At 56.8% G+C, this 25,721-nt stretch overlaps 1 protein-coding gene across 1 annotated transcript in view; it reads left to right on the plus strand.

Annotated features, from left to right (window-relative positions):
• NCOR2 (nuclear receptor corepressor 2) overlaps window positions 1-25,721 on the plus strand; it is a 259,884-nt gene that overhangs the window by 231,322 nt on the left and 2,841 nt on the right. The window contains exons 29-46 of the mRNA XM_050906955.1: window positions 2,442-2,592; window positions 6,493-6,645; window positions 7,040-7,126; window positions 7,597-7,874; window positions 8,685-9,048; window positions 11,654-11,881; window positions 11,997-12,245; window positions 12,919-13,068; window positions 13,508-13,642; window positions 13,754-13,916; window positions 14,480-14,913; window positions 17,266-17,409; window positions 17,583-17,731; window positions 18,070-18,263; window positions 20,034-20,183; window positions 20,493-20,638; window positions 21,897-21,950; window positions 24,841-25,068. Of these exons, the coding sequence (XP_050762912.1) occupies window positions 2,442-2,592; window positions 6,493-6,645; window positions 7,040-7,126; window positions 7,597-7,874; window positions 8,685-9,048; window positions 11,654-11,881; window positions 11,997-12,245; window positions 12,919-13,068; window positions 13,508-13,642; window positions 13,754-13,916; window positions 14,480-14,913; window positions 17,266-17,409; window positions 17,583-17,731; window positions 18,070-18,263; window positions 20,034-20,183; window positions 20,493-20,638; window positions 21,897-21,950; window positions 24,841-25,068 (3,457 nt within the window). The remainder of the gene's footprint in view (window positions 1-2,441; window positions 2,593-6,492; window positions 6,646-7,039; window positions 7,127-7,596; window positions 7,875-8,684; window positions 9,049-11,653; window positions 11,882-11,996; window positions 12,246-12,918; window positions 13,069-13,507; window positions 13,643-13,753; window positions 13,917-14,479; window positions 14,914-17,265; window positions 17,410-17,582; window positions 17,732-18,069; window positions 18,264-20,033; window positions 20,184-20,492; window positions 20,639-21,896; window positions 21,951-24,840; window positions 25,069-25,721) is intronic.

The following is a 25,721-nucleotide window of genomic DNA, read 5'->3' on the forward strand; positions in this document are numbered from 1 at the left end:
CTTCCTGGGTGCTGGCGGCTGCAGCTTGCGGTGCTGGATGTGGGGACCGGGGGTTTGCGGGGCGCACTGAGTGTGTGGCACGGGGCTGAGCAGTGCGGGTCTGTGCGATGCTCCTATCCCATGGAGCCCCTCGGAGAGGTCTGTGGCCAGAGCCTTTGCAAACAGCCTCCTCTCGGGATGGCACGAGCCTGTAGCGTGAGCTGAGCCTGCAGAAGAGCAGAGCTCGATGAGCAGCGATGCAGAGCTTTACAGCACATCTAAACCTCCCTTTGCTTTTCGTAGCTGTCAGGAACAGAGGCGAAAGCAGCTTTAAATGGCTCTGGGAAAATAATCTTGCCAGTGCAAGAAAGTGGAGCGGAGAGGAGGAGATGGGTGGAGGGCCCAGGCCAGGTGGAGGAGAGGGGGAGGCTGCAAGGTGCATGTAAGGTAGCGAGGTCTCCTGCCAGGGCTGAGCATGCTGCACTGGGGGGGGTCCTGCCCAAAGGCTCTCTTCAGCAGGAAGATACTTTGGCCTTAATCTCCAGCATCCATCTTCGGAAGAGCAGCTGGCAAGCGGGTGATAGTTTTTTGCAGTGTGAGTTATTGCTCATCTGGTAACAGAGCGGAGAGCATTAAAAAAAAAAAAAATCTGTTTCCCGTGAGGATTTTATCTGGCCATCATTTAGATATTTAAAGCCACTCACGCTCAGATTTTTGCCTGCCTCCTTCAAGGAGGGTGACCGTGTTCCCTTTGGCCATGGGGACCTGAACCTGAATCCTGGCTCAGAGCAAAGGCTTAGCTTGCCTGGTGCCCTGCATCCAACAGCTGCCAGGAGCGGATGTGTGGGGGCTGTAAATAACCCATCAGAGCAAATGCAGGCTCCATCCCCTCGCATGCCCCTGCAGCAGCTATGGGCAGCAGTGGGTGGGCATGAAGGGTCTTGAGCACCACGTGCCAGAGATCAGATGAGCAGAGTTTGCTGAGACGCTATTTTACATCCATCTAGATTGTTTTGTTTGGCTTGGGAATAAGGTACCAAGCCCAGACCCAGGGCATTACCTGCCTCTCCTGCTGGCCCAGCAACCTGCATCCCTCTGCTCCCGCTGGGGAGAAGGAGCCCCCCGTTCCGGCAGCAGCTCCGGGTACTGGAGCTGACATTTGATCTCAGATTAGTCATCCAGTTCACAGAAGGCAGATCTTGAATATATGCTGTCTGCTCTGAAGCCATCTGTCATCACTTGCTCTCAAATCCCCTCTGAGCACGTCCGCGGAAGGAAGATGACTTACCTGGGGCTGGGAGAGCCGGCTGGGAAAGCCGTTACCGGGTGTACTGCGAGGGCAAACGATCAGAGCATTGAACCCGCGTGCTGGCACGTCTCAGCAACTGCAGTGGGGTTTTGGGGACTGCTGGTGCTCAGAGGGCTTGGTACAGAGCAGGAGCATCTCCAGACTGGGGTGGGGAAATAGTCTGCACTGGCACAACCTGGGAGCACCAGCAAAGCTGGCTGGGGCATCACTTCCCCGAGGCTTCCCACGAGCATCAGTCCTGGGGGCTGGTGGGATTAACCGAGCAGAGTAGGAGGGTGTCAGTGAAGAGCTTCGCTCTGACAGCATTGCTGTGCCTTCCCTGCGATGGGGTGGGGGACTGTCACCCCACGGTGGCTGTTCTCAGTTGGCACCGACAGGTTGTGATGGCAGAGGGGTGTTAATCACCAGCAGCGTCTTCAAGGACATCCAGCTCTGGGTGTTTTGAAGGGGGTTCAGAGCGGGCAGGTGGCTGTGAGCTGTGTCGGTGTGTGCCTTCGGGGAAAGAGAGGTTTCGGTTCACACCAGTTTGTGTAAGGAGCCTGATGCTGTTTCTGTTGGAGAGCTAACCGGCTTCACTCCCTGACCTGCTCCAGGACCGGTCTTGTTGATGCCTGCCGTCTTGCCCGGGCACGCTGCCAGCCGCCAGCTCCCGCACGCAGGCAGCTCGCTGAAGGTCACGCATGCTGCCAGCAGATGTGCCTTGGGTAGGCAGGACATCTCCGTGGCTCCCGTACCAGGCTGGGGAAATAGTCTGCAGGGAAAAAGCTAACGCTTGAGCAGTCCCTGCCATCACTGAGGTGTCCCCAAGGAGGCACCACGCTGTCCCCCCCAAACCTGTGGGATGGAAGCGAGCCGGGTAGCTTACTCCGAAACACACAGGGCGAGAGAGTTTCTGTTTTGGAGGTCTGTGCTGTCCTCAGCCCCTGCCTCTTCCCAGCAGCCTCACACAGATCACGTACCTTTTTACCGCTCCTCGTTATCATCCTCATCAATAATTAAGCTGCAAGTCCCTCGCTGTTGGCTGCGCCAGGAAGCGGAGGCCAGGCGCGCTCTCCCTCCGCTCAGCCTCCCGTGGGGAACAGCCTGTCCCTGTGCGCGCGCTTGCTTAATTGCTTGTGACACTGTTAAATATGGATCTTGGTGGCTTTCCAAGGGCACCCCGGCAGAAGTGCTGTACAAAGGAACCATTACCAGGATAATCGGAGAAGACAGCCCCAGCAGAGCAGAGAAGGCAAGAGAGGATGCCATGCCCAAAGGACATGTCATCTACGAAGGGAAAAAAGGCCACGTGCTGTCCTACGAGGGTAAGTCATAATCCTCTGCCTTTTTAGTGCAGGCGCCGGGGGTTTGTGCCGCCGGGAGCTATTTGAGGAAAGGCTGATGAAGTGCAATGGGCCAGCCTCACGTCTTTGCTTCCAGTGTCATTTCTCTCCCTTCCCGCCCCGCTTGCCTACAGCCTGGCTGGGTTTCCCTCTGTCCCGTGTGGTTATCTTGCCTTGGAGGTGGCTTTGCCGGCGCGCAGAGGCGTGATGGGGCTGTGGCTGTGGACAGGGTCTCTGGTTTTGGTCGGTTTGGGGGAGCAGGGGAGAGGAGAGGACCAGAGGGAAGGTATTGCCTTCATCCCTAGCACCCTGTGCGGGAGGGGACTGTCCAAAAACATTATGAGAGCATCCCCAAGCTCTTGGGCCAAGGTGGGACCCAAGAACCTGCAAGGTGGAGGCAAGTCAGGTAGTTTGGCATAAAGGTCTATTCGGACATCAGATTCACACCTGCAACATCTTGGGTACCGTGCAGCTTTCCCAGCATGGGGCTGCCCTGCAGGAATCCTCCTGGGCCCAGCAGCACTGTGCCTCAGTATCTTGTGAGCTTTGCTGCAGCATCTGTAGCTATTGGAGGGGGTGAAGCCATTCCTGCATCCTGCAAAGAGCCTTTCTGGGGGGTGCATTGGCCTGTTGCCATCTGCTATCGCCCAGAGGCGCTGAGTACCCCAAGGGACCTGCCTGGAGCCCAGTCTGGGGTGAGAAGCCGCCCCCGGCACAGACGGTGTCAGTTGTTAACTGGGCTGACCCTGCCTGGCTGGGGAGCAGTGCCAAAAGAGTACGGCAACGCAAAGCCGGGCGAGCAGCCGGGCTGCTCCCGAGGGGACTCTGGAGAGACCCGAAAGCCATGTTGGAGCTCGCATCCCCGCTGCACTGTAACGTGCTTCCTCGGTAAATGCCGACGGTGCCTCGCTGCGTTAGCGGTATCAGCAGGCAGTCACCAGCTGCTCCTGCCTCCTCTGCGCCTGCTCATCCGATCGCAGCGCTGGCCATCAAAGCTGCTCTGCAAGTCCCAGTGGCTCCCATTAGAGATAAGCAGATGTTCCTTTCCAGTGAAGCTGGAAACGATTCCTCCTTGCTCTCCTTTCGCCATTTGCTGGGCCAGGCATCTCTGGCGTGGAGCCGGGCTCCTCCTCGCCCGCAGCTGGGGTTGGGAAGAGCTGAGTTACAGACACCGCAGCCTCGCAGCCCCACGTCCTGTTGGGGTAAAATACTGGCGTGTGCTCTGGCGTGCACGGTGACGGCCATCCTCACGTGTCACCTCTGTTCTCAGTTGAGTTTGGAGATGACTAAGGAGCAGATCCTAACCTCAGCCGCACTCACCCACCTCAGCAGGTATCTCTGGTCGGCTGCTGTGCTGCCTGAACCCTCTGCCTCCCTCCTCAGGGCGGCTGCGTCCCTCCCCAGGGCAGAGCATCCCTTTTAGCCTGCCTGGCCGCCCAGGCCCTGTGGTCAATCTTGCAGGCAGAGGGTTTCCAGCAGAAGTCCCTTTCCTCTTGCCCACAAGTGCAGGCAGCTGGTCTCCTCGCAGGCTGGTTGTTTCATCCGGGGCCAGAGGCAGAGGGTTCAGGTCAGGCCACGGGGGACAACTCGCAGGCTTCAGCTGATGCCACCCCTGCGTGTGCCCTGGGACCGCAGGGACCTTTCAGGACAGGGCTCTGCACCGTGCCTCTCGCCCGCCGTGTGGAAACCAGCTTGTCCCATGCCTGCCCGCGTTCGCTGTCAACTCTCGCCCAGATAAGAAGTGTCACCGCAGGAGACTTGTGTCTGGGCGCCCTTTGGGATAGTTGGCAGGGCTCGGACCAGGGAGGACACAGGAAGCGTTTCAGGACTTGTTTGTGCAAGAAGCTATTTTAATCTCCTTTTCCTGGGCTTGGAGTCAAATGAGGTTGATCTCAAAAACGGTGCCGCCAGGGGAGAGACAGGGAAGGCTCCTGGCAGCGAGGGCTGCCCGTGCCCAGAGCTGGGATCCCGCTCCGGGCAGCGAAGGAGACCTGCAGACCAGAGTCTTCCCCGTTGCACGCGCTTATCAGTGTCAGCCCATCTCCCCGGCTGCAGCCTGAGCCCATCGCCCCTCATCCTACCGCCCGTGGACACGGGTGAGGAATTAATTCCTTCCTCTCCACGGCAGCCTTTTACATGCTTGATAGCGTTTATCGCATCCTGAGTAATCTCGCCTGCTTCTGCAGCCTAGCCAGCCCTGCTGCCTCTCTCCTTCCCTCTGTACAGCCCAGCAAGGCTTCGCAGCCCGGAGCAGAAGAGTTAAAAAAAAAAATTAAATAAGCAAACTGAAATTGTTGGTGATTATGAATTTTGGCAAGCAGAAAAAAAATTGCAAATTCTTTAGTGTCATGAGGGTGCTTAAAATAAAAGAGCTGTAATGAGACGAGATCCTGTAGCAAGTGTGAGCTGAATTGCGCTAGATTGGTTATTCTCATTCTGCATATGATTGCTGATGGCTTCTGCAAGGCAAGGGACGTGGGTTTGGCGTGATTTTCTTTCCGTTTAGTCTCTCTTCTCCCTCGTGCCCTCCCCCTGCTTCCCAGCGGTACAAAGGGTGCCCGGGACCACATCCCCTTCTGTTGTAAAAGGGCTGTTGGCAACAGATGTGCCCCGATGACAGGGTGCAGGCACATCGCCCCACATCTGCCACAAGGTGCTCGGCTGATTCTGAACATCACCCCCGGATTTCTCCCATCGAATGAATCTGAAGTGAAGGCTTGGGGACAGATCCCCCTCTTGTTTCCCCACATGCAGCCCCAAACGCTTTCTGGATTGAGTGGGTGCTGATTGCGGAAACCAATAGTGGGTGTGAAGTTGTAATAATCCCATTTTATTAATTACTGGTTTTGCCGAGGAGAACTTTTGTTCCTGATTGTCCACAATGGAATGAATGTTTTTAACTTCTCCTCCATTTTCTCTAATTGTATAACCACCTTTTCTGCCCACGAAGAGGAGGCTCAGGAGGCTGGCAATCCTTGGCAGGGGCAGCCTGGCCAGGGACGATGGGCAGAGGCATTTATCTCTCCAAGCCAACATCCCCGCTCGGAGCTCGTTACATAAACATGAGGCATTCGGCTGGATCAGAAGCTGCCTGCTGAATTCACGGCTCGCCGCACATGATGGATGCCCATCGCCCAGGGTGGGCGTGATGCTGCCTGGCACGGGCAGGGCTGTGCTTGCAGAGGGGTGGGGGCTGTAGCTCAGGACAGTTGTCCACTGTTTGTTTGCAGCAGAATCTGCTCCACGTTCGGCTGAGGAGGTAGTCGATGGTCTCCCATCACGCTAGCGCTTGCTGCATCAGTCCTGCGTGGGACTTTTCACCGTCTCTCCCAGTTCTTGTATGCGCTCACCGCTGTTTCAAAGCAATCATTCTCAGCTTTGCCCCTCCCCCCTTTTCCCTGATTTTCTCACCCAGGGAGTGTCTCGGCAAATGTGAAGGCTGGCCAAGATCCCAAACAGTAGGTGTCTAGCAAAAATCAAAACAAACAGGAGAAAAAAAAAATAAAAATCCCCAGACCCACAGGGCCAAGTTCAGTGGAACCACAGCTGCTCACAACAGCGCTGCGCTGGCTCCGGGCTGTCCCGCTGCCTACATGATGGCCCCCACTGGGGAGGGAGGGAGCGGGACACGACAGGGCGGATGCTCCTACCCAAGCGGGAGGCACAGATCTGGAGTCTGAGGCAGGCAGGGAGGGGAGAAAACACCAGCTGAATTTCTTGGAAGCCAACCTCGTGCGATGTTTCTGGCGTTGCTGAGCGGTGGCTGATGCTGGGATGGGATCTGACCTTTCAGCAACGCACGCAAACAGCAGTAAACACCTCCCTTGGCCAGTGCTGACTTGCCGTGCTCCTGATGGTGCTTCTCGATGTTCCCTTCCCCAGGTGGAGTTGCGTCTTCTCAGTGTCCCAAAGAAGACAGCAGGAGCTCAGGAGCTTCGCATGAGACCACAGGAACCAAGCGGACCTACGATATGATGGAGGGGAGGATCAGCCGGGGCTTATCAGCCCGTGATACCTTATCTGCCAGCATTGAAGGTGGGTCTGGGTGAAACCTTTCACCCATGCTGTGTTAGTAGTGACCCGCAGAGACCCCGTCTTGTCTCTTGTCTACATGATGCACCTTCCCGTGCCCGTGTTTTGGCAGTGGTTAGCTGGTACCCTGCGGCACATCCCAACAGGACAGCATCTGACCAGCATGGGAAAACAAGGGACACAGACTGGCCCATTTGCCTTTGGTTTCTGTCCTGGTAGACCAGTTTCAGGACTACAAAAAAAGGAAGCACATTGTAAAAAAAAGAGAAATCAAGTAATTTAGAAATTGTCGATGGTTTTCCTTGTTGTCCCAGGAGACCCTGGTAACACTGTCATGTATTAATTGTAAATAGACTCCTGTGTCACAACCCAACTTTCCCCCTTGGATCTGTTCTAGGTCTCATGGGTCGAGCAATCCCTCCAGACCGACACAGTCCCCATAACCTAAAGGAGCAGCATCACATGCGGGGCTCAATTACACAAGGTAATGCCTGCAAGCAGAAGATGGCCGCAGCCAGAGGTAACATGGGGAAGTATCTCACATGCGTGGCCCCTTGTTCTTGTTGTCAGGCTAGGGCAGGAGGAAACAAGGATGAACACATCAAGGTCCAACTGCAGATCTCTGCAGCCTCAGCTATGTGCTCAGAGAGATTTTCAGTCTTGCTTACCTTCTACAAACCTAAGCTCTCACCAAAGTCAGGGGTAAAATTGTCAGTGACTCACATGAAGGCAGGTTGAACTAGTGCGAAATGGGTCCAGAAAGTGGTGGTAGATCTGAGGTGGTCCAGCTGCACTAGTGATATAGCTGCTCTGTGTGCTTAGTTCGGTACCAGTCCCCAAGTTACATGCATTAACTAGAGACCCCCTTGAACTGAGCATCTGCATGGGGACTGGGAGTCCAGTGTCTGACTGGGGAATCACCCTCTGCATCCATCGTCTGCTTGGGCATTGCAGGAATACCTCGGTCCTACGTGGAGGCCCATGAGGACTACCTCAGAAGAGAAGCCAAACAGCTCAAGAGGGAAAACACTCCACCGAGGGACTTATCTGATGCCTACAAGGTCAGGTCTCATGAGGGCCTTACTCCTCTGAAAATGAAACCAGCCCATGAAGGCCTGGTGGCCACGGTGAAAGAAGCGGGAAGATCAATCCATGAGATTCCCCGCGAGGAGCTGAGGCGGACACCAGACATCTCTCTGACGAGACCTCTGAAGGAAGGCTCCATCACGCAGGTGAGTATGGGGCGAACAGCAGATGAGATCAGTCCTACTCGGGCTGCTGTCCTTGCACGGACCCTGGGGACCATTCCCAAGGTAAAAGGAGAGCAGAAAGGGCTTCGGGTTGCAAACACGTCACTGGTCAGAATTGAGGCTCTGCTTGGGTACAGGTTGCCCTTCCCCGTCCTTTAATGGGGTCCCTTCCAACCCAAGCCATTCTATGATCCTTCCCAGCGGATAAATACAAAACACAGGGAAGGGAGCTCAGCACCCTGTGGCATGTTAAGAAAGCGATGCTTCATCCACATGCGTACACGGAAGGGGACACATTTGGCTCCTGTTCAAGGCCAGAGTCAACTCGGTGCGCTCGGCAGTTTTGACTCTGGGTGCACATAATCTTCGGTCTCCTCCCTTTATGGACGAGTGTCAACCCAGCAAGGCCAGTAGTTAGAATGAAACGTGGCATGCTGTCTCCTGTTGGGCTCCAAATATTTGGAGGGTTCCCATGGCACCTTGTAGTCCTACCTCATTTCACAGTGTGTGTAGGAGAGAGGCGTGATGGGCATAGGCAGCCTTCAGCAGTGACTCATCATCATCTTGTTGGAGCACAACAAGACATGCAAGATGGGCACTCCACCCAGCCCAGCGCCGAGCGGAGCTATTATCTCTGCTTTGCCGATGGCTGTTGCCGTTTGACCAAGTAAACTGTTGTACTGACCTGCTGAACGAGGAAGCACGAGTCCCGTTGAAACTCGGTGGGATGCGGTCGCTGCATCCCCTTCTGGTCTATGCCCCTTTGACATCCCCTCTGCCTTCTGTCCCCAGGGTACCCCACTGAAGTACGACAGCGGCTCTTCCTCCTCGAGTACCAAAAAGCATGACGTGCGGTCCATCATCGGCAGTCCCGGCAGGACTTTTCACCCTGTGCACTCACTGGACGTCATCCAAGACCCGAGGAATCTGGAGAGAGCTTACGAAGAGAGTCTGAAAAACAGGCCAAGCCCAGTGACAAACTCGGGTGGCTCCATCGCCAGAGGGGCTCCTGTGATTGTACCCGAGCCGGGCAAGCCCCACCAAAGTGCCCTCGCCTACGAGGACCACCAGGCAGGGCACAGCACGGCGTTCGGCAGCCACTTGCACAGAGGGTCTCCAGTCTCCACGCGGGAGTCCACGCCGCGGCAGCACGAAGGTACTTGGCAAACCTTTTATTTGACACTAAGATTTCTAGCAAGCTGAGCGGGCAAGGTGCACGGGAGGTGGCTGCTGACCCCACTTGCCTGAGCCATTCCCAGCAGGTGCCCGTCGAACCCCTTCTCCCCAGCACCCTGCACCCACTCTTGCCCGTGGCCGCGGCTGACTCACGGCACTGGGACGGCTGCCAGGGACGGCTGGGGCTCAGCTCCCTTCCTGGGGGTGCTCACATGGTTGCAGCGAGGGCACCCCACATCTGCGCTGGAGTAGCCTAAGGGAGACTTGGACCGTGGCTGGTGAAGCTGGTGGTGTTTCGGAAGCGTCTTCCCTGTCCCAGCGTTGGCCCAGGGCACCCTTGTTTCTACAGGCAGGCAGGAAAGCAGTGCTTGGTGCACTGGGTGGGGGGATCTTCACGCTTTTCACCAATCTGGTGTGTGTTTGGGCCCCTCACTACAAGAAAGGCATCGAGGTGCTGGAGCGTGTCCAAAGAAGGGCAACGAAGCTGGTGAAGAGTCTAGAGCACAAGTGTTATGAGGAGCGGCTGAGGGAACTGGGGTTGCTTAGCCTGGAGAAAAGGAGGCTCAGGGGAGACCTTATTGCTCTCTACAACTACCCGGAAGGAGGTTGTAGCGAGGTGGGTGTCGGTCTCTTCTCCCAAGTAACAAGCGATAGGACAAGAGGAAATGGCCTGAAGTTGCGCCAGGGGAGGTTTAGATTGGACGTTAGGAAAAAATTTCTTCACGGAAAGGGTTGTCAAGCTTTGGAACAGGCTGCCCAGGGAAGTGGTTGAGTCACCATCCCTGGAGGTATTGAAAAGACGTGTAGATGTGGTGCTTAGGGACATGGCTTAGTGGTGGACTTGGCAGTGCTAGGTTAACGGTTGGACTCGGTGATCTTAAAGGTCTTTTCCAATCTAACCGATTCTGTGATTCTCTCTCGTGTGCGTATGCCTCATCCATCCCCTGGGCACCCGAGTGCCTCACCTCCAGGAGCATCTAATCCCTTCTGAGCCGGTGGATCCGGGCAGTGCAGCTGGTCTTTGGGATCTGCCATCTCCCCGGCCCGTCTGCCTGTGCCAGGCAGGGTCTGCCCATGCCCCCCAGCATCGGTCGTCCCCTGCCCCCAGAGCCAGACCTGGGGCTCCCAGGGAGCAGGCACGTGTCTGGGCTGGGCTCAGTGATCTGGTGAGACACGCTCAGATCCATGGCACAAAAATCCCTCTTGCTTCATGGCATGTTTGTGGGCAGGATCAGTGCTGAAGCCAGTCCCTAAGACGCCTTGTCCCACCAGGCCTCCTAGCTACGAGTAACTGCTTCGGGGCCTTTTGCATCTCCTGCCTGCAAATCTAACCCAAGAGTCTTGTGATGTGGGGGCGTGCAGCACAAGACATCGCAGTCTGCCGACAGCCGAGGCCAGGACGCGCCTCCTCGGCGAGGAGTGGGAGATGGGGCTGTGCAGTGCAGAGCTCCTCCAAAAAGCCTCCCCCATCACTTGCTGCCAGCTGGGCCAGCTCCAGCTCTCCGTGGTCGGTGTGTCCCGTTGCCGCAGCCTCTGCTGTCTTCCTGGTTAGGTCAGTCATTTTGGGGGAAGCCTTCAGATGTTGGAGGCTCTTTGAGATTGGCACATACGGTGAGCACAAGACAGGGCAGGCAGCACCTGGGCAGTGGGGAGGGATCCCGAGGGAAAAAAAATCAATGTTCCTGCAAAATGCCAGTGAGAAGGTGGATTTCTGCATGTCCAGAGCTCACAGGGTTTTGGGGTGCAGAGGATCTGTAGGAGGAGTCCCCGTGGCATGGGTCGGAGTTGGAAGGCACCTTTGCCCAAGTCACCTGAGCTTTCCTTCTGCCCAAACAGTAGGTTTGATTTATTAGCAGCCGCGTCAAGAGACCAAGCTTCGTGAAAGGAGCGGGAGCGGCACTTCACATGGCCCATGTTGCAGTCCTGGTTGTTTAAAGTCGGCAACGATGGGGCTGGATCTGTTTGCATGCACGCGAGAGGGCTGCACCTTGGTGTGGCTCTGTGTGAGCCGCTGTCCCCAGCCTGCTATTACAGACACAGGAGCTGGTGACGCTCATCCCAGGCTGGGCGAGAAGTGCCACCAATGCCCAGCTCAGGCTGGGAGAGCCAAGAGAAGTCCCTGATGTGATCCAACCTCCCTTCCGCGTGCTGGGAAAGAGCTTACGGCTCCAGAGGGTGGTGGGTGCTCAAACGCTCTGGACTGTGTTTCATCACTATTGCCGGGAGTTTTGGGGTTGCCGGCTCTGCCCGGCAGCAGTGACCTCCTCGTGCCGAGGAGTGCGGCAGCAAGGCTCCACTGCTGGCTGCTTGTGTGGGCCAGGATGAACTCACAGACTGCCCGGCGTGGATGCGCTGGGGTGGAGCAATGTTTTGGGACAGGCTTCTCCCGGGGGCAACCGGGGCTTGGCCCGCCTCGGCCCTGGTAGCGTAACGGGGCATGGCGGTGCATGGAGGAGGGTAAGGTCCCTCGAGTTCAGGGTAGCTGTGAGCATCCCTGGGGGACACGCTGGGCCACAGGCATCCCTCGGGGACGCGGCTTGGCCACGGCGCTCAGTCTCTGACTCATTTCCTTCTGCTTGCTGCAGGGAGCATCACTGCTGGGAAGCCGGTGTCCCAGGACAGAAAGATCACCCCCACATCGAGAGAGCTCACCAACTCCAAGTCTCCGCATGCCCCCGTGGCCGACCACCACCACCCCATCTCCCCATACGAGCACCTGCTCCGTGGCGTGAGCGGGGTCGACCTCTACCGAGGACACATCCCGCTGGCTTTCGACCCCGCCGCCATCCCGAGGGGAATCCAACTGGAAGCAGGTACCTTCGGTGGGGACACGGTCTGTTTGGGATTGGGTTTTCCCTTGTTATGCTCCAAAAGGCTGAGGTCTCTGGGGAAAGCCACTTCCTATCTGCATCCTTTTTTCTCTCCCAGCTGCTGCTGCTTACTACCTGCCGAGGCATCTGGCTCCGAGCCCCACGTACCCCCACCTCTACCCCCCGTACCTCATCCGGGGCTACCCGGACACGGCCGCCATGGAGAACCGACAGACTATCATCAATGACTACATCACGTCCCAGCAGATGCACCACAATGCCGCAGCCACGGCCATGGCGCAGCGGGCGGACATGCTGCGCGGCTTGTCACCCCGGGAGCCCTCCCTCGCCCTCAACTATGCAGCAGGTCCTCCCGGCACGGCACCTTCCAGGGGTTTGGGGGCAATTTGGGAGAAGGAGGCTGGGTCAGGCCGGCACTGCCAGCTCCAGCAGTGGGGCCAAGGGCCGAGCCAGCAGCCCGGTGTCACCCAGCAGTGTAGGAACTTGGCTGGTCAGCGTGGAGGACAGCTGGGGGGAATTTGATGCTCTTTTGGCTATCTTTAGGCTCCTTAGGTGCAGCTCTGGTTTTGGGTCATGGGAGCACTTCCCAGCGTGGCCCTGCTGGCCTTTGGAGATTAAAACACACTCCCAGAAGGATATCTGGCTTTCTGCAAAAAGCGGAGCATGCTGGGGAGTGCGCGGGGTGCGGTGCTCCTGCCCCTCCGCAGGCAGAGCAGCGTTGGTCTCCGGCTGAGGGGAGCTGCGGCTGATGCCGCCTGCGGCCCCCTCGCTCAGCAGGGATAGATCTCAACATTTTTCCTCCCCATTATTCCCAGCAGTAGGACACGCTGTATTTGCCCACAGGAGGGTCCCCTCCCCTGACAACCAGTGCCCGGGGGCCTTGTGTGCGCTGGCACCTCCTGTGCTGTGCCAGAGCAGCGGGACGGGTCGACCCTCCCCAGCATCACTCCCTGCTCCAAGCACAGCCAAGCTGCAGCAGCTTGGCATCATCCTGACAGACCTCTTGCTTCTCTCTCCAGGAATCATCGACCTGTCCCAAGTGCCACACCTGCCCGTCCTCGTGCCCCCTACCCCTGGCACCTCTGCCACCACCATGGACCGTATCACCTACATCCCCGGGCCCCCCCAGACCTTCGGCAGCCGGCACAGCAGCTCCCCGCTCTCCCCAGGTAATGCTGCAGGTTGCTTTTCCCATGGGAAAGCAGGACTTCCTTAAGGAATTCAGGGCCGTGAGCTCAGCATGCTGGGGCAGATGGGGGGAGCCCAAATTCATTCTCACTCGGGGCCCAGCCCACTGGCTCCCTCAGACCAGCTCCTCTGATCCTGCTTGCTGGGGGCTTCCTTGCTTTTCTCCCTTCTTCCCCAAAGTGGCAGCTGGCAAGCACCTTTGTGGAAGGTCATACCCTGGAGACGGTGCCAGGACAGCTACTGTGTGATTTGCCCGGGTTTTGTCGCGCTGGTTACCCCCATCTGTCCTGCTCCAGGTGACCTTGGATGGAGCCGTTCCTTATCTGCTCTGCAGACACAGCGATGTGAAGAGCAGGCGGTGTTCCGCGGGGAAAATCGCTCTGTCTGCAGCCCTTTCACTGCCTTTCGGTTGGGTTTCAGGAGGCCCCACGCACATGACCAAACAGTCGGGATCGTCGGTGTCAGAGCGGGAACGGGAGCGGGAACGGGAGAGGGAGCGTGAAAAATCCATCCTAGCATCCACCACAGTGGAGCATGCACCCATCTGGAGACCAGGTAGGCTGGGGAAGAGCCTGGCACCGCATCTTGGGGCCTGCGCTGGGTGGAGGTAAGGTTGGGGCTATAAAACGAAGAGCTAAAGAAGCCCTTCTTTGTATTTTCCCCCAGGTACAGAGCAGTCCAGCAGCCGTTCGTCCTCGCACTCTCACAGCCACCAGCACTCTCCCGTCTCGCCCCGCACCCACGAGACCATCCAGCAGCGCCCCAGCGTGCTCCACAACACGAGCATGAAGATCATCTCCTCGGAGACCCCCACGCCTTCCGTCCTGCGGTATGTCCCCCCGCCGTGGTTCCTGCCGCTTGCCCAGACCCCTGCACTGGTGTGGCCGTGACGGTTAATGAACATCATGTGGGGCACCTCTGAGATGGAGCAAGGGTTGTTTTGGCCTTCAGTCTCAGGGGGAGCAGGACCGGGGCTTACAGGGAAGTTGTGATGGGGAGAGGCAGATTTTGGTGCCCAAGTCCTTTGCTTTTCCTGGTGGCTTTTACTGCTACCAGGAAAGAAAGCAGGAGCATCCCCGTGCCCAAATACAGGTATCGCTCCTCTTGCTGAAAATTGCCTGGTGGTGGAGTTACAAAGGTCTCTGCGACCTGTCTGTGGGTTTTATTGTCTCCAGTCGAGGCATCCATGCCACAGCCAGTACCCCATGGCCAGTTACTGTGGTGGAGGCTCCATCTGAGCCCTCCTCACCTGCTCCAGCACGGGCCAACCCTGTGCTCAGAGCCCTGGGAGGGCCTCGGCCAAGCAGGGCTGAACGCTGGGGCTCTGGTAACAGCACTCCCCTTTCTCCACGTGCTTCTCTCATCTTCACTTCGTCTTCGTTTGCCTTCCAGATCCTCCTCCACCACTACCACGTCACCGATCCGCTCTGCCGCCTTCCCCTCGGCCTCCACCCTGCGCTCCTCCATCAGCGCGGTGGACGGCTACGTGGCCCCGATGGACCCCGCCGTCCTGCAGAAAGAGGCCTCGAGGGCACGGGAAGCCAAGGCAGAACGACCCCAGACTGACAACAACATCTTCACCTCAAAGCTGCCCAGTGGGGCCAACCTCGAACAGTCGCCTTCACCCATTAAAGCCATGGAGTCGAGACCTTTACCTGCCTCCGGACCTGGTTCTTCTCATCACTATAGCAGAGGACAGGGGAAAAGCCAGCAGCACCATCACCTTCTGGACCAGCAGCACGCAGCCTCGGGCCCCGAGCAGCACAGTAGAGAAAAGAGTCAAAGTAAACCCTTTTCAATGCAGGAACAGGAGCTCCGAGCACTCGGTAAGACCACGACGACAGTGGCCAACTTCATAGATGTGATTATCATGCACCAAATGTCTTGTGATAAGGGGCAGCGAGAAAGAGGCTCGCTAAGTAGTGACTCCGCTAGTGATGGTAAGAAATCGGAGGGGAGAGGTGAGAGAGCTGTGGCCTGAAACTCATTTTGTTTCATTATTTCTTAATTTTAGTTGCACATTTTGGCTATTGGCTTTGTCAGCTCCCTGGGTGTCCTTGTCCCTCTGCTTCCTGGTTGTTTTGTTATTCCAGACTTTTTTATTTGTGTGTGTTTTAAGGATCTTCCCTTCTCCCACCCTCTTTTAGTTTTTCCCGTTGCCAAGTCCTGTTTTGCAAACGTTGTTCAGTTCCTGGTACTGCTTTTTGCAGACAATAGCAATTTGCTAATTCTGATTTCCCCATCATTAGAAATTCCCAGGCAGTCTGTAAGGAACAGTTGTGGGTAATAAATCAAACAAGTGAAGTGGAGGACTGAGAGTGTGAGCGGAACAGGGCTGCTGGCCGTCAGACACACACCTCCCTGCTCATGGTTGTACCACTGAGCGTGCAGGATCTCAGAGGGCTTTGTGGGCTGCTGCATGATGCAGCTCGGACGGGGTCCCTTCACTTGGGGTGACCTCACTCAGGGTCCCGGTGCTGGATGCTGCACAAGAGGGCAACGTGGACATGGCTCTCCAGGGATCACTCAGCCCAGCCGTGCTCGGCAGCCGTTTCCAGAGCAGACCACAGGAACCACCTAACAGCAATCTTGTGTAGGACGCAGAAGCGCTGGGATAAGTTTCTCCAGAAGAAAGTGCAGGGAGGGGGCTGGATTCAAGGTCTGGATCATTCTTGACAGGACCAACCTTCACCCAGAGCATTCATCCAGGCTCCCACCAGCATGCAGAAGCAACAGGCAGCCCATGGGGATTTGATGGGACCCCGTCTTCAAGTTGAAGCATTTGCCTTGGCCATCAGCACTGGGGGTTGCTACCCAGTTCCCCTTCCTGTAACCCAAGGGTGGAAAGGACACGGCAGCATGGCCGGGGAGGAGAGCTGCTCTCGCTGGCGCATCCCGACCCACCCGTCTCACCACTTGGGTCATGTCTGGTCCCGGCGCCTTCCGGCAGCGTGCTCCAGGGCCAAGGACGCGCCTCTGGCCGTGCTACGCTGCCTGGCTGAGCTTTTTCTCCGCCTTTTTCCCTGGCACCAGTGTTTCCTCCAGCTGAGTGTTGTGCTGCGAAGGAGAGGGGCAGCTTTTCTATGGCCATGAGCTTACAGAGAGGAGCTGGTGTTCCTCAGGATTTAACTGTTGGTTAGGGATCTTTCCAGAGCAGGATACTTCATCTCGGGTGGATCTGAAGCATGGTCCCTTCGGTGCTGGCATGCATGGGGTGATGGAGGATGCTGCATCCCCATCCTCGGCGCAGGGAGGTTCTCCATGGGGGTCCTCCCCTCACCGTGCCCCGAGTACGTGCAAAGTCAGTGTGTCCGTGCCTGGGCACCGGGGACCCTCTGGCAGCGCTGTGGGTTGCCTGCCAGATTTGCCTGCAGTTTCTAGGAATTGAGCGTTAGGAGGGTAAAGGTCGGTGGAGGCAAAAGTCATGAGCATTGCCAAACGTGCTTAGCTGGCGAGAGGCAGCATGTGCCTTCTCCAGGACTCCTCCGTCCTCCACCCCTGGTCTGTGGAAGCATAACTCGTCTGTGCCTCAGTTTCCCCTTTCTGTTGAAAGGTGATGGTGGTCCCTCGTTCCAGCTCTCCCTGTTTTGATGCAGCTTGAGTCTGTGCAAAGGCCTTAAAAGGCAGAGAATGGTCAAGAAGCCTTTTTGCCCCTGCAGTGTGCGAGTCTGCTGTCTCTGGAGCAGGATCGGGAGTCTGCAGGGCCTCGTGCCCAGTTTTCAAGTCCCTGCTCTTGGCCATGCTGGGCTCGGGGCTTTTCTTTGTAAAGCACTTGGAGACCTCTTGTGCAGCCACCTCCCCTCCTGCAGAGCATTGCTTTCCCTCCTGGCATAGTGGGGTTTTTATTTTTCTGTTTCAGTAGGTGGGGGAAAGGCAGGGAACAAGTTGTGAACCCGCAGGGCTTGAATTTGGTTCCTGACTCCCGTGCTGTCACCGCAAGCTGCTGAGTGTCTAGCTCCGCAGGAATGAGACATCACCTCTTTACTGCAGCCATCACCACAACTGGACATCAGAGGTGGCTCCGGGGGTCCCTGCAATGTGACCTGCCAGGTCTTCCCTCATCTCTTTTTTCCCCCCTTTGCTGAACATGTGACTCTACCTGCAAGCGATGGTTGCCACAGCACTAGGGAAAAGCCAAGCGAGCTCCTGGTTTTAACTCCCTTCTCCCATTTCCCCAGGCTTTCACGGAGGCTACAGCCCTGAGCGGATGGAAGCACTGAGTCCCGTGAGCTCGCCCAGCCTGTCCCATGAGAAAGGGGCCAAGCTGCTGCAGGATGCGGAGAAGGGGCATGGGGAGCATGACCTGAGGCAGAAACAGCAAGGTGAGGGCAGGGGCTGGCAGTGCCAGCCGGCGCAGGAGAGCCTGAGCTGGCATGGGGGAGCTTCGTCAGCCAGCTCTCACTCGCCGTGCCCCAGTGCCATGCCAGGATGGCATTCAAGGAAGGGGACACAGATGTCATCTCACACCTGCTCTCTTCTTTGTGCCCCCCTCCAGGCTCGCTGAAGGCCTCGGCTCCCGAAGCAGCCCACCTGCAGCACCTCCGGCAGCCCGACGGCCCCCAGCCCCAGTGCCAGCCCCTGCAGTCCAGCCAGAGCATCAAGGGCATGAACCAGCGGGTGGTCACGCTGGCCCAGCACATCAGTGTAATTAACCTCATCCTCACCTTCCCGCTGGGGCTCCAGGGAGGAGGGAAGAGCTGATATGAAACATGTCTGGTGGGGAAGGGCTGGGAGCGATGCTAGAGACCTCAGCACCTCTGGTTGGGGGCTGGAGAGAGCAGGGCGCATCAGGTGTGTTCAGCCTGGGTGTTTGTGTCCCCAACAAGCCCATCATGAGAGCTGCTGCAGGCAGGAGGCAGAAGTTACATCCCCGCAGGGACAAACCAGCCTAATTCCCTCCTGCTTGCCCTGTCTTAGTTGAGCCCAGCAAAGCCAGAGGTAGAAACCAACTCTATTTCTGACTTGGAGGTTTCTTCTTCTAGGAGGTCATCACGCAGGACTACACACGCCATCACCCGCAGCAGCTCAACTCCCACATCCAGACCCCGGTGTACTCCTTCCCTGGGGCCACATGCCCCGTGCTGGACCTGCGCCGCACCCCCAGCGAGGCGTATCTGCAGCAGCAGGAGCATGTGGCGGCCTCCAGGATCTCCCCGCAGAATGAAGGCGGCAAAAGGTGAGGTCAGAGTGTCCAACCAAAGCTGGTGCGGATGGGTTTCTGCCCACCTGCTCTGCCAGTCTGAGTTCAGACGGACCAGGGCTACCCAGGGTGAGGAGCCGGGTGGGTGCCCTTGGCTACCTGGCACTCCCGTAAGAGGGTGCATAGGGCAGGCTGGCGTTTGGCATTGCTGAATTTATGCTCCCCAGCTTGGTGCTTGCGTGGATTGCTTGCTTACACAGCCCAGAGTGTAAAAGTGCTTTCTGATCTCGGCATTTTTCCCCTGTGTTGGTGCCTCTTGCTATCCCTGTTGTCCTAGAGATGCTCTCTAGACCCCCTTAGAGTCCATGCGTGATCCCCTTCCCAGTCTGGCCAGTGTCACAGAATAGTTTAGGTGGGAAGGGACCTCTTGAGATCATCCAGCCCAATGCCCTGCTCTCAAGCAGAGTCAGCTGGAGGAGGTTGTCCTGGGTCATGGCCAGTTGGGTTTTGAGTATCTCCGCTGATGGAGGCTTCAACACCTCTCTGGCCAACCTGTACCAGCGTTTGAGCACCCTCACAGTAAAAAAGTGTTTTCTTGTGTTGGGATGGAATTTCACGTGTTTTGGTTTGTGCCCATTGCCTCTTGTCCTGTCACTGTCCTCAGTCCCTGGCAGGTCGTGGCACAGTGACCTTTCAGACCACAGACGGTTCCAAAAAACCCAAAGCAACGTGTTTTCCATTGGTTCAAGGTTAATTTTATCTTCATCTTTCTCAGTGAATCAGAAGCTTGTTAGACACATGTGCCCTGTCAACTGCAACTATCCATTTCAGGCACCACCTGTATTTCTTTCAAAGTCACTTTCCAGTCCTTGTGCTGATACCAGCACAAGGCAGGTCTGATAGCTGTTGTACGGAATTAAAAAATGGGAAGTGTGAGAACGGGGTCTGTCCTCCCACCCAAACACCAACAGAGACCCAGATGCATCCAGGAAAGAGTGGTGTCTCCAAACTGGTGGTTTCTTGTCAGTAAATGTGATTATTCTTTCCCAGCTCTGCCTGGTCCTAGAGTTGGCTTTATAACATTAGGGGAGAGAGCCCAGCCCTGGCCACCCAGCGATGAAAAAAACTGGGGGGGGGGGGGGGAAGAGAAACCACAGAAAGAACAAAGATGTAAATTCCCAGAACTCGCCATGAGGAATTCCTTGTGAATTCAAGCCTGGCCGTCTCCCAGGCGCTGGCCACGAGCAGGCATCGGGGGGCTGCATCGGTCCTCTCCAGGCTGCCCCAGCGCCAGACTCATTGCCCGCAGCCAGCGAGCCCCTGCATGGCCCCAGACAAGGTGGACAGGAGGTGGCGGGTGCTGCCCTCCACTGTGTTCACAAATATGATGGAAAATCAAGAGCCATGTCCCCAAAGGGTTAACGTCGCAGCCCTCTGCAGGGATTGTGTCCCTGCCAGCCAGGGACACTTGGGCTGAGCCAGCAAGTCCTAGGACTGGTCCCGCCGTCCCTACTGGGCAGCTGTATTTGGGGCGGCTGCCGGCTGGCCCACTGCCTGGAAATCTGGGCCATGTCTCGGCTCAGTCCTGCTCTGCACGCCTGCGGTGCAGAAAAAGGCCCAAGCTGCGCTCTTCCTCCGGCTTGCGTTAAAAGGCGCCGTAAGCCCACAGGGGTGTGGAAGGTTTGGCTTTTTTCCCTGCTGCAGAAAAGCTATTTTAGTCCTTCTCCCCCTCCCGACCCCAAGCTGCTGTGCAGAGACAGAAGATGTTGCAATAAACCGATTGCATCTCCCCATCGCTCTCGGCAGGTCCCCAGAGCAGAGCAAAGCCTCGGCCGGGAGCGGGTCGGACAACTGTATCGAGCCGGTCTCTCCACCAGACGGCGTGGGAGAATCGGAGCACGCCAAGAGCGCCACGTACCCGATCCTGTACCGCGAGGGCGAGCAGATAGACCAGAGGTAATGCCGAAGGAGAGGACGGTGGAGACAGCATGGGAATGTTCCCCCCATCCCCATGCTCGCCCTGGCCCAGGCTGCTTTTCTTGCGGCCAAAAGCAATGTCACATCCCAGGTTGCTGTCCGTTTGTAGGGGCTTTTCGACACCGTGTGGTACATTTACGGTAGGGATAGGGAGAAGGGTTGGAGATCCCAAATATCTCAGGAGCCCCCGGGCTGATTCTGAGAAGTGACGCTAAGGGAAGAGTCTCTCTAGGTAGGACTTTGTGAACTGGACATTGCAGAGATTTCCAATGGTCTTTTGCTTTGCAGGATGGGGTCCAAGTCCCCAGGAAACAACACTCAGCCTCCAGCTTTCTTCAGCAAGCTGACTGAGAGCAACTCAGCCATGGTGAAGTCCAAGAAACAGGAGATCATCAAGAAGCTCAGCACGACCAACAAAAATGAGACGGAGTACAGTAAGGACATGTGGGGAGGCGAATGCGGGGCACTGGGGGGAAAAAAGCCTTAAGGACACATGAAGCAAAGGAGATTTGGGAATGGGTGCTGCTGTGGAAAGGGCTGGGAGCTCCCAGCCGGCTCTCTCTGCATCGTGTCATGGTTTGTTGGGAAGTGCGAGGTCCAAATGCTTCCTGGGATGAGCTGTGCTGGTGCCAGCAGTGGCTGTGTGCATCTGGGGAGGCGATGGAAGGCTTCCCAGCCCCGTGTCTCCTTGCTCTGGGGCTGTCAATCCCACCCGCACCAGATAACCTCAATAGGAAGGAAATAATGAGCTGAGCATGGAGGAGGCTTAAGAGCAATTGATATTTTAATGAATGGCCAGCCAAGCTGAATCCTTCCTCCTTGAGATGCATCTCCCCCCAATGTTACTTTAAGCCCTACATCAATATTGGTATAGCTCTGTAAAACTAACCAGGCTGGCTTATATTAGAAATTCAGCCCGTTCATTCATTAACCACTAATAGAGTAGATAGTATCATAATTTAATTTAGCCCAGCATTATACAGTCAATACTAATTCAATTTGAATCCATCTTACAACAGCTGCATCGGATAAGAGGGACCGAGCTGTCTCGTCTCCTGGATGATGTTACCATGAGCCAACAGTATTGTTATGCCCCTTTGGGGACATGTGGCTGAACCCCGTGACCTTCCACACTTTCCCTTATCAAGGGAAAATATATAGAAATAGGAAACGCCTCTTATTTGATGAGAATTTCTGTTATTGTAAGGAAAGCGATATCCAAGTCAAACAGCTCAGCTAAGAGGGAAAATATTGATTTAACATTTCTTCTCCTCCTCCTCCTCACCCTCCCCACTGCCCAGACCTGCTCCTTGGATGTGGGGATTTGAGCCTTTGGAAATCCTATAGGCAGGAGAGAGGGTTTGACTTCACGGAGCTTGTAATCCGAAGGGCTGGAGGGAGGGAGGTCAGCACTGAGCACGAAGACATCGCCCTGGCTCTCTGGGCTCTGCTTTTCTGCCCTTTCCCAGCTGGCGAGGCGTGCCCACTGTGGATCTCCCAAAGGCAATTATTCCTGGTCCCAGCCAGCACCCACAGACCCACCCCAGTGCCTGGGGGAGGTGGGCTGCTGTCAGGCTGGGTGCCGTGACAGGGACACCGGGATCTTGTCGTGGCTGGCACGGCAGGTCCCTCCCTACCACCAGCCTGCACGTACTGCTCTCCGTACTGAAGAGCTTCTTTGTTTTTCTCCAGATGTTGGGCAGCCTGGGACAGAGATTTTCAATATGCCGGCGATTACCGGAGCAGGTAACTCCCATATACCTGTACCATACCTCATTTCCTACAGGGCTCACAGCCACGGAGAGCAGGAGACTTGGTAGATTTAAGCTGCTTCTTTTTTCCTTCTGCCGTAAGACCGAGCGTAACAGTTGCTGGGAGGCTGAAGCCTCAGGACACACTGTAACTCCCTGCTGTTGCATTGGAGGCAGTGCAGTGTAATTCCTCGGAAAGCCTGGCAGAGTTTGAGGAGAAGTTAAAAGTCAAGCAAGGGTTGGCCATCTGATGCCAACAGAGCATTAAACTACAGCAAGGTGGACCTCACGTTTGGGAGAGAGCACCCTGCTCTTGGTGGGACCTTGTGGTCACCCATGGATGGGGTAGGAGGGCAGCGGTGAAAGGGAACGTGAGGGTGGGAAGCAGGCTCTGTGCCACCACGGGCTGGGCAGGCTGCAGGAGCTGGTTGCAAAAGCAAACTGGGGTGAGAGCAGCACCCCGTAGCCTTGAACTGTGAGTGTTGGGCAAACTGGCGATGGCTGAGGACTGAGAGGACGTGTCACCTGGGAGATGGAGGGGTGCTCGGGCACAGGGGTGCCGGCAGCGTGCTCAGTCCTCCAGGTGCTTAAAGCATGGGTTGACTCTCGTTTCTCAGGAGCTGGGAGGAACTGTTCAGCTGGTGGCCAGGTCCGGCCATGGCGGTGCAGCCGGTGCCACGCAGAAGGGCTTTGCGGGCAGGAACGCTTGGTCCTCTGCTGCTGTGCAGAGCGGGGAGCTCCCGGCGGGTGGAGGGTTTCAGGCCGGGTTCTGGAGGAGCAGTTTTGGTGGTGGTATCTGAGCGCTGCTGCAGGCAGCCATGGTGGGCTTCAGCGAGTCCCTGGCCCTAACCAGCATTAACCTGCCAGCCTGCCTAACCGGGGGTTTGCTGGCTAACACGTGGGACTGAGCCCCAGCTCCCAAAGAGCCCCCCTGCTCTCAGGGAGAAGGGGTGCTGGGAAGGGCTCAGGATGGTCCCCCAGACACCCATGGAGATGTATTTGCTGTGCTGAGCCTGAGGACCACCACACAGGAGCTGAAATGGCGGTTTAGGAGCTTCCCCAGAGGCACTGCACCCTTCCCAGCTCCGCTGGGCCCACGGCTTTCAGCCCAGCTGGGAAAGGAGGAGAGGGAACAGCTTAAGGAAGGGATTTTGGCAAAGAGGGGTGGAAAGCGGCCCTGCGGAGTCAGGTGGCCAGCATCGGCTTCCCCAGCACAGGACAGAGACCAGCCTGAGAGAGAAAGATGGCGTGAAGGCTGTCGAGCTGTTGCCACCTGCTGTAGCAATTTCCAGGTGGGCTCACAAATGAATGAAACGAATCCTCATTGAGGAGTATTAATTGATACTTAGTTGATTAAGTATTAATGCTCTCCTACAGCAGGAATGCCTTCAGGTTGTTAGTTTTAAGTAGGTGGAACGGCAGCTTTTCCACAACCAAGGGAAGGAGGTGCTGTGGGCAAGGACTTTGTGCGGGAGGAGGGCCAGGCACAGCCATCAGTGGTGTAAGACCGCTCGCCGGTGCGAACGTGTTTGGGAGAAGGAGCTGGCTCACGTCAGCAGCTGGGATGAGAGGGTGCAGCCAGCTGGGACCCGAGGATCCACAGCAGACAAAATTTGGGGGAGTGAGGCTCAACCTCCTGAGAGCATCCCCCGATTAAAGCCGCTCCTGCTGTGCTGGAGGGAGGTGTAAAGGCAGAGCGTGGGGAGTTGAGGGCCGGGGTCTGGCCGGAGGGGACCAGGAGAGACCCTGCCCGTTTACAGGAAGACAAGCGAACCCAGGATCCGTCCCTTTCCGAGCAGAGGGGCAGCGATCCCAGTGCGAACACCCCCAGGATGGGGTGAGCTGGGCGGGGGGGGGGGGCTGCCAGTGGGGCTTCCCTCGCCGGCCTGCTGTTTTTGTGTCTGTATTTTGCCCTTGCTTGTTCCCTGTAACCGCCACACTGGGAATGACGGTGGCATGGCTGAGCCTAGTGCCCTCTGGTCCCTGTGCGGTGCTGCACCATAACTGCATGGCTTGAGACTCACAACCACGCGGACACACCACTTCGCCTCTGCATCCTGTCCCGTAGCCGCCGCTCAGCCCGGGAGGGGGCCCTGGTCCGCAGTGGGCACCCGGCCTGGGGGGAGGAAGAGAGCGGGCTGGGGCAACGGGCAGGGGGCTTGCAAAGAGCGCGAGGAGGGACAAAAGGACTCTCCCCAGCATAGCCCCATCCCACACAGGCAGCTCCGCAGGCTGCGTGCCCTCGTCCGGGGGCTGCCTGCGTTTGCCACCTCTCATGCCAGGGCCAAATCCAGGCACCTCTTTCCGATCAAGTGTTTTTGTGGGACTCTTCCTTCCCTGACTTTTCCTTCATGGGAAACTGCCCCAGCTTCCAAATTCCTGGCACACCGACTTCTGATCTGTGTGTGCATCCGTATGGACCCCACATCCAGGTGACTTTCCTCCTGCCCCCATGCCGAGCCTGGCTGGGTGGGGAGCGCAGCCCCCTTCTTGCAGTTGCTCCCCGGGGCTCAGTGACAACCCTTTACCTTCCCCCCCCCCCCCCCCCATCCTCCCCATCCTCCAAGTCCTTGGTCCCAGGGAACCCTGCCTGCCTGCAGCACCCCAGAAACCCAAATCCCGGAGTAAGTCCCATCCCACCCCACCGCCAGCCCCTGCCAAGCCCTGGGGCGGGATGGAGCGGGGAGGAGGAGGACGGGTGCATTGCAGCGCTTTAAAGAACAAGATGACAAAGTTTGTTGCTTTGCGAGTATGTGCTGACTGTTTGTTTCTTCCCTTCTCCCTTGTCTCCTTTCTCCCCCTTTCCCCGTCCCCCCCATCTTTCTTCTCATTTGGCTCCCCCCCATCTCCCGTCCCCTCTCTCCTCCCCCTCCCGTATCTCCCAGGGCTAATCAGTTGTAGAAGCCAGTCGGTCCAAGAGAATTCCAGTACCAACATGGGGTTGGAGGCAATAATTAGGAAAGCCCTAATGGGTAAATATGACGAGCAGTGGGAAGAGCGCTCACCTCTCAGTGCCAATGCTTTTAACTCTCTGAATGCCAGTGCAAGCCTGCCCGCTGCTATGCCCATAACTCCTGCTGATGGACGAAACGAGGACGTGCGCTCCTTGCCAGGTCTGCAGCCCTCTCCACCTTCGCTCTCTCTGTGTTATTAATTCTCAGCCTTTATATTTCCCCTTTTGTGGGTGGATTTATTCCCCCGACCCATTTTTGTTCATTTTGGTTCTCTTTTCCCCCCTCCCTCCCCCAGCTTCGAGCTTTGTGAATCTGCTGATTAATCCTGATCTTGTTTGATGTTAATTTAATAGTCTCAGAAGGTGCTGTTGCTTTCTCTAAACCACTGACTGCTCCTTTCCCCGTTTGTTGGTTTTTAATATCTCCTTTTCCTTTTTTTTTTTTTTTTTTTTTTTAACACAATGGAAAGGTTTATGGGGGGGGGAAAAACCCCACACCCAAAAGACCAAAGCCGTGAACTTAAAATAGCCACCCCAAATTGTCTGTAAGCCCTGGGCGGAATCACTGCTCCCAAAATAGGGGAAGGAGCTGAGAAGGGCCGGCGTGAGGGGACACGGGGCAGGATGGCCTTTTCCTCCCCACCCCGGGCTCAGGGGTGTTGGAGCAGGCTCTGGCCTAGGACAGAGGGTTGGATGGGACCTGGGGGTGCCTGGAGCAGGAGGGAGAGCTTAAGGGAGCTAAAGTGATAGATGGGGGATAACTTCAGAGAGCAGGGCTGGGGGTGAGCTGCCCCACGGGCCCCGGCAGGGCTT

The sequence above is a fragment of the Gymnogyps californianus genome, chromosome 16, assembly GCF_018139145.2.
Source record: "Gymnogyps californianus isolate 813 chromosome 16, ASM1813914v2, whole genome shotgun sequence".
NCBI classification, from domain to species: Eukaryota; Metazoa; Chordata; class Aves; order Accipitriformes; family Cathartidae; genus Gymnogyps; species Gymnogyps californianus.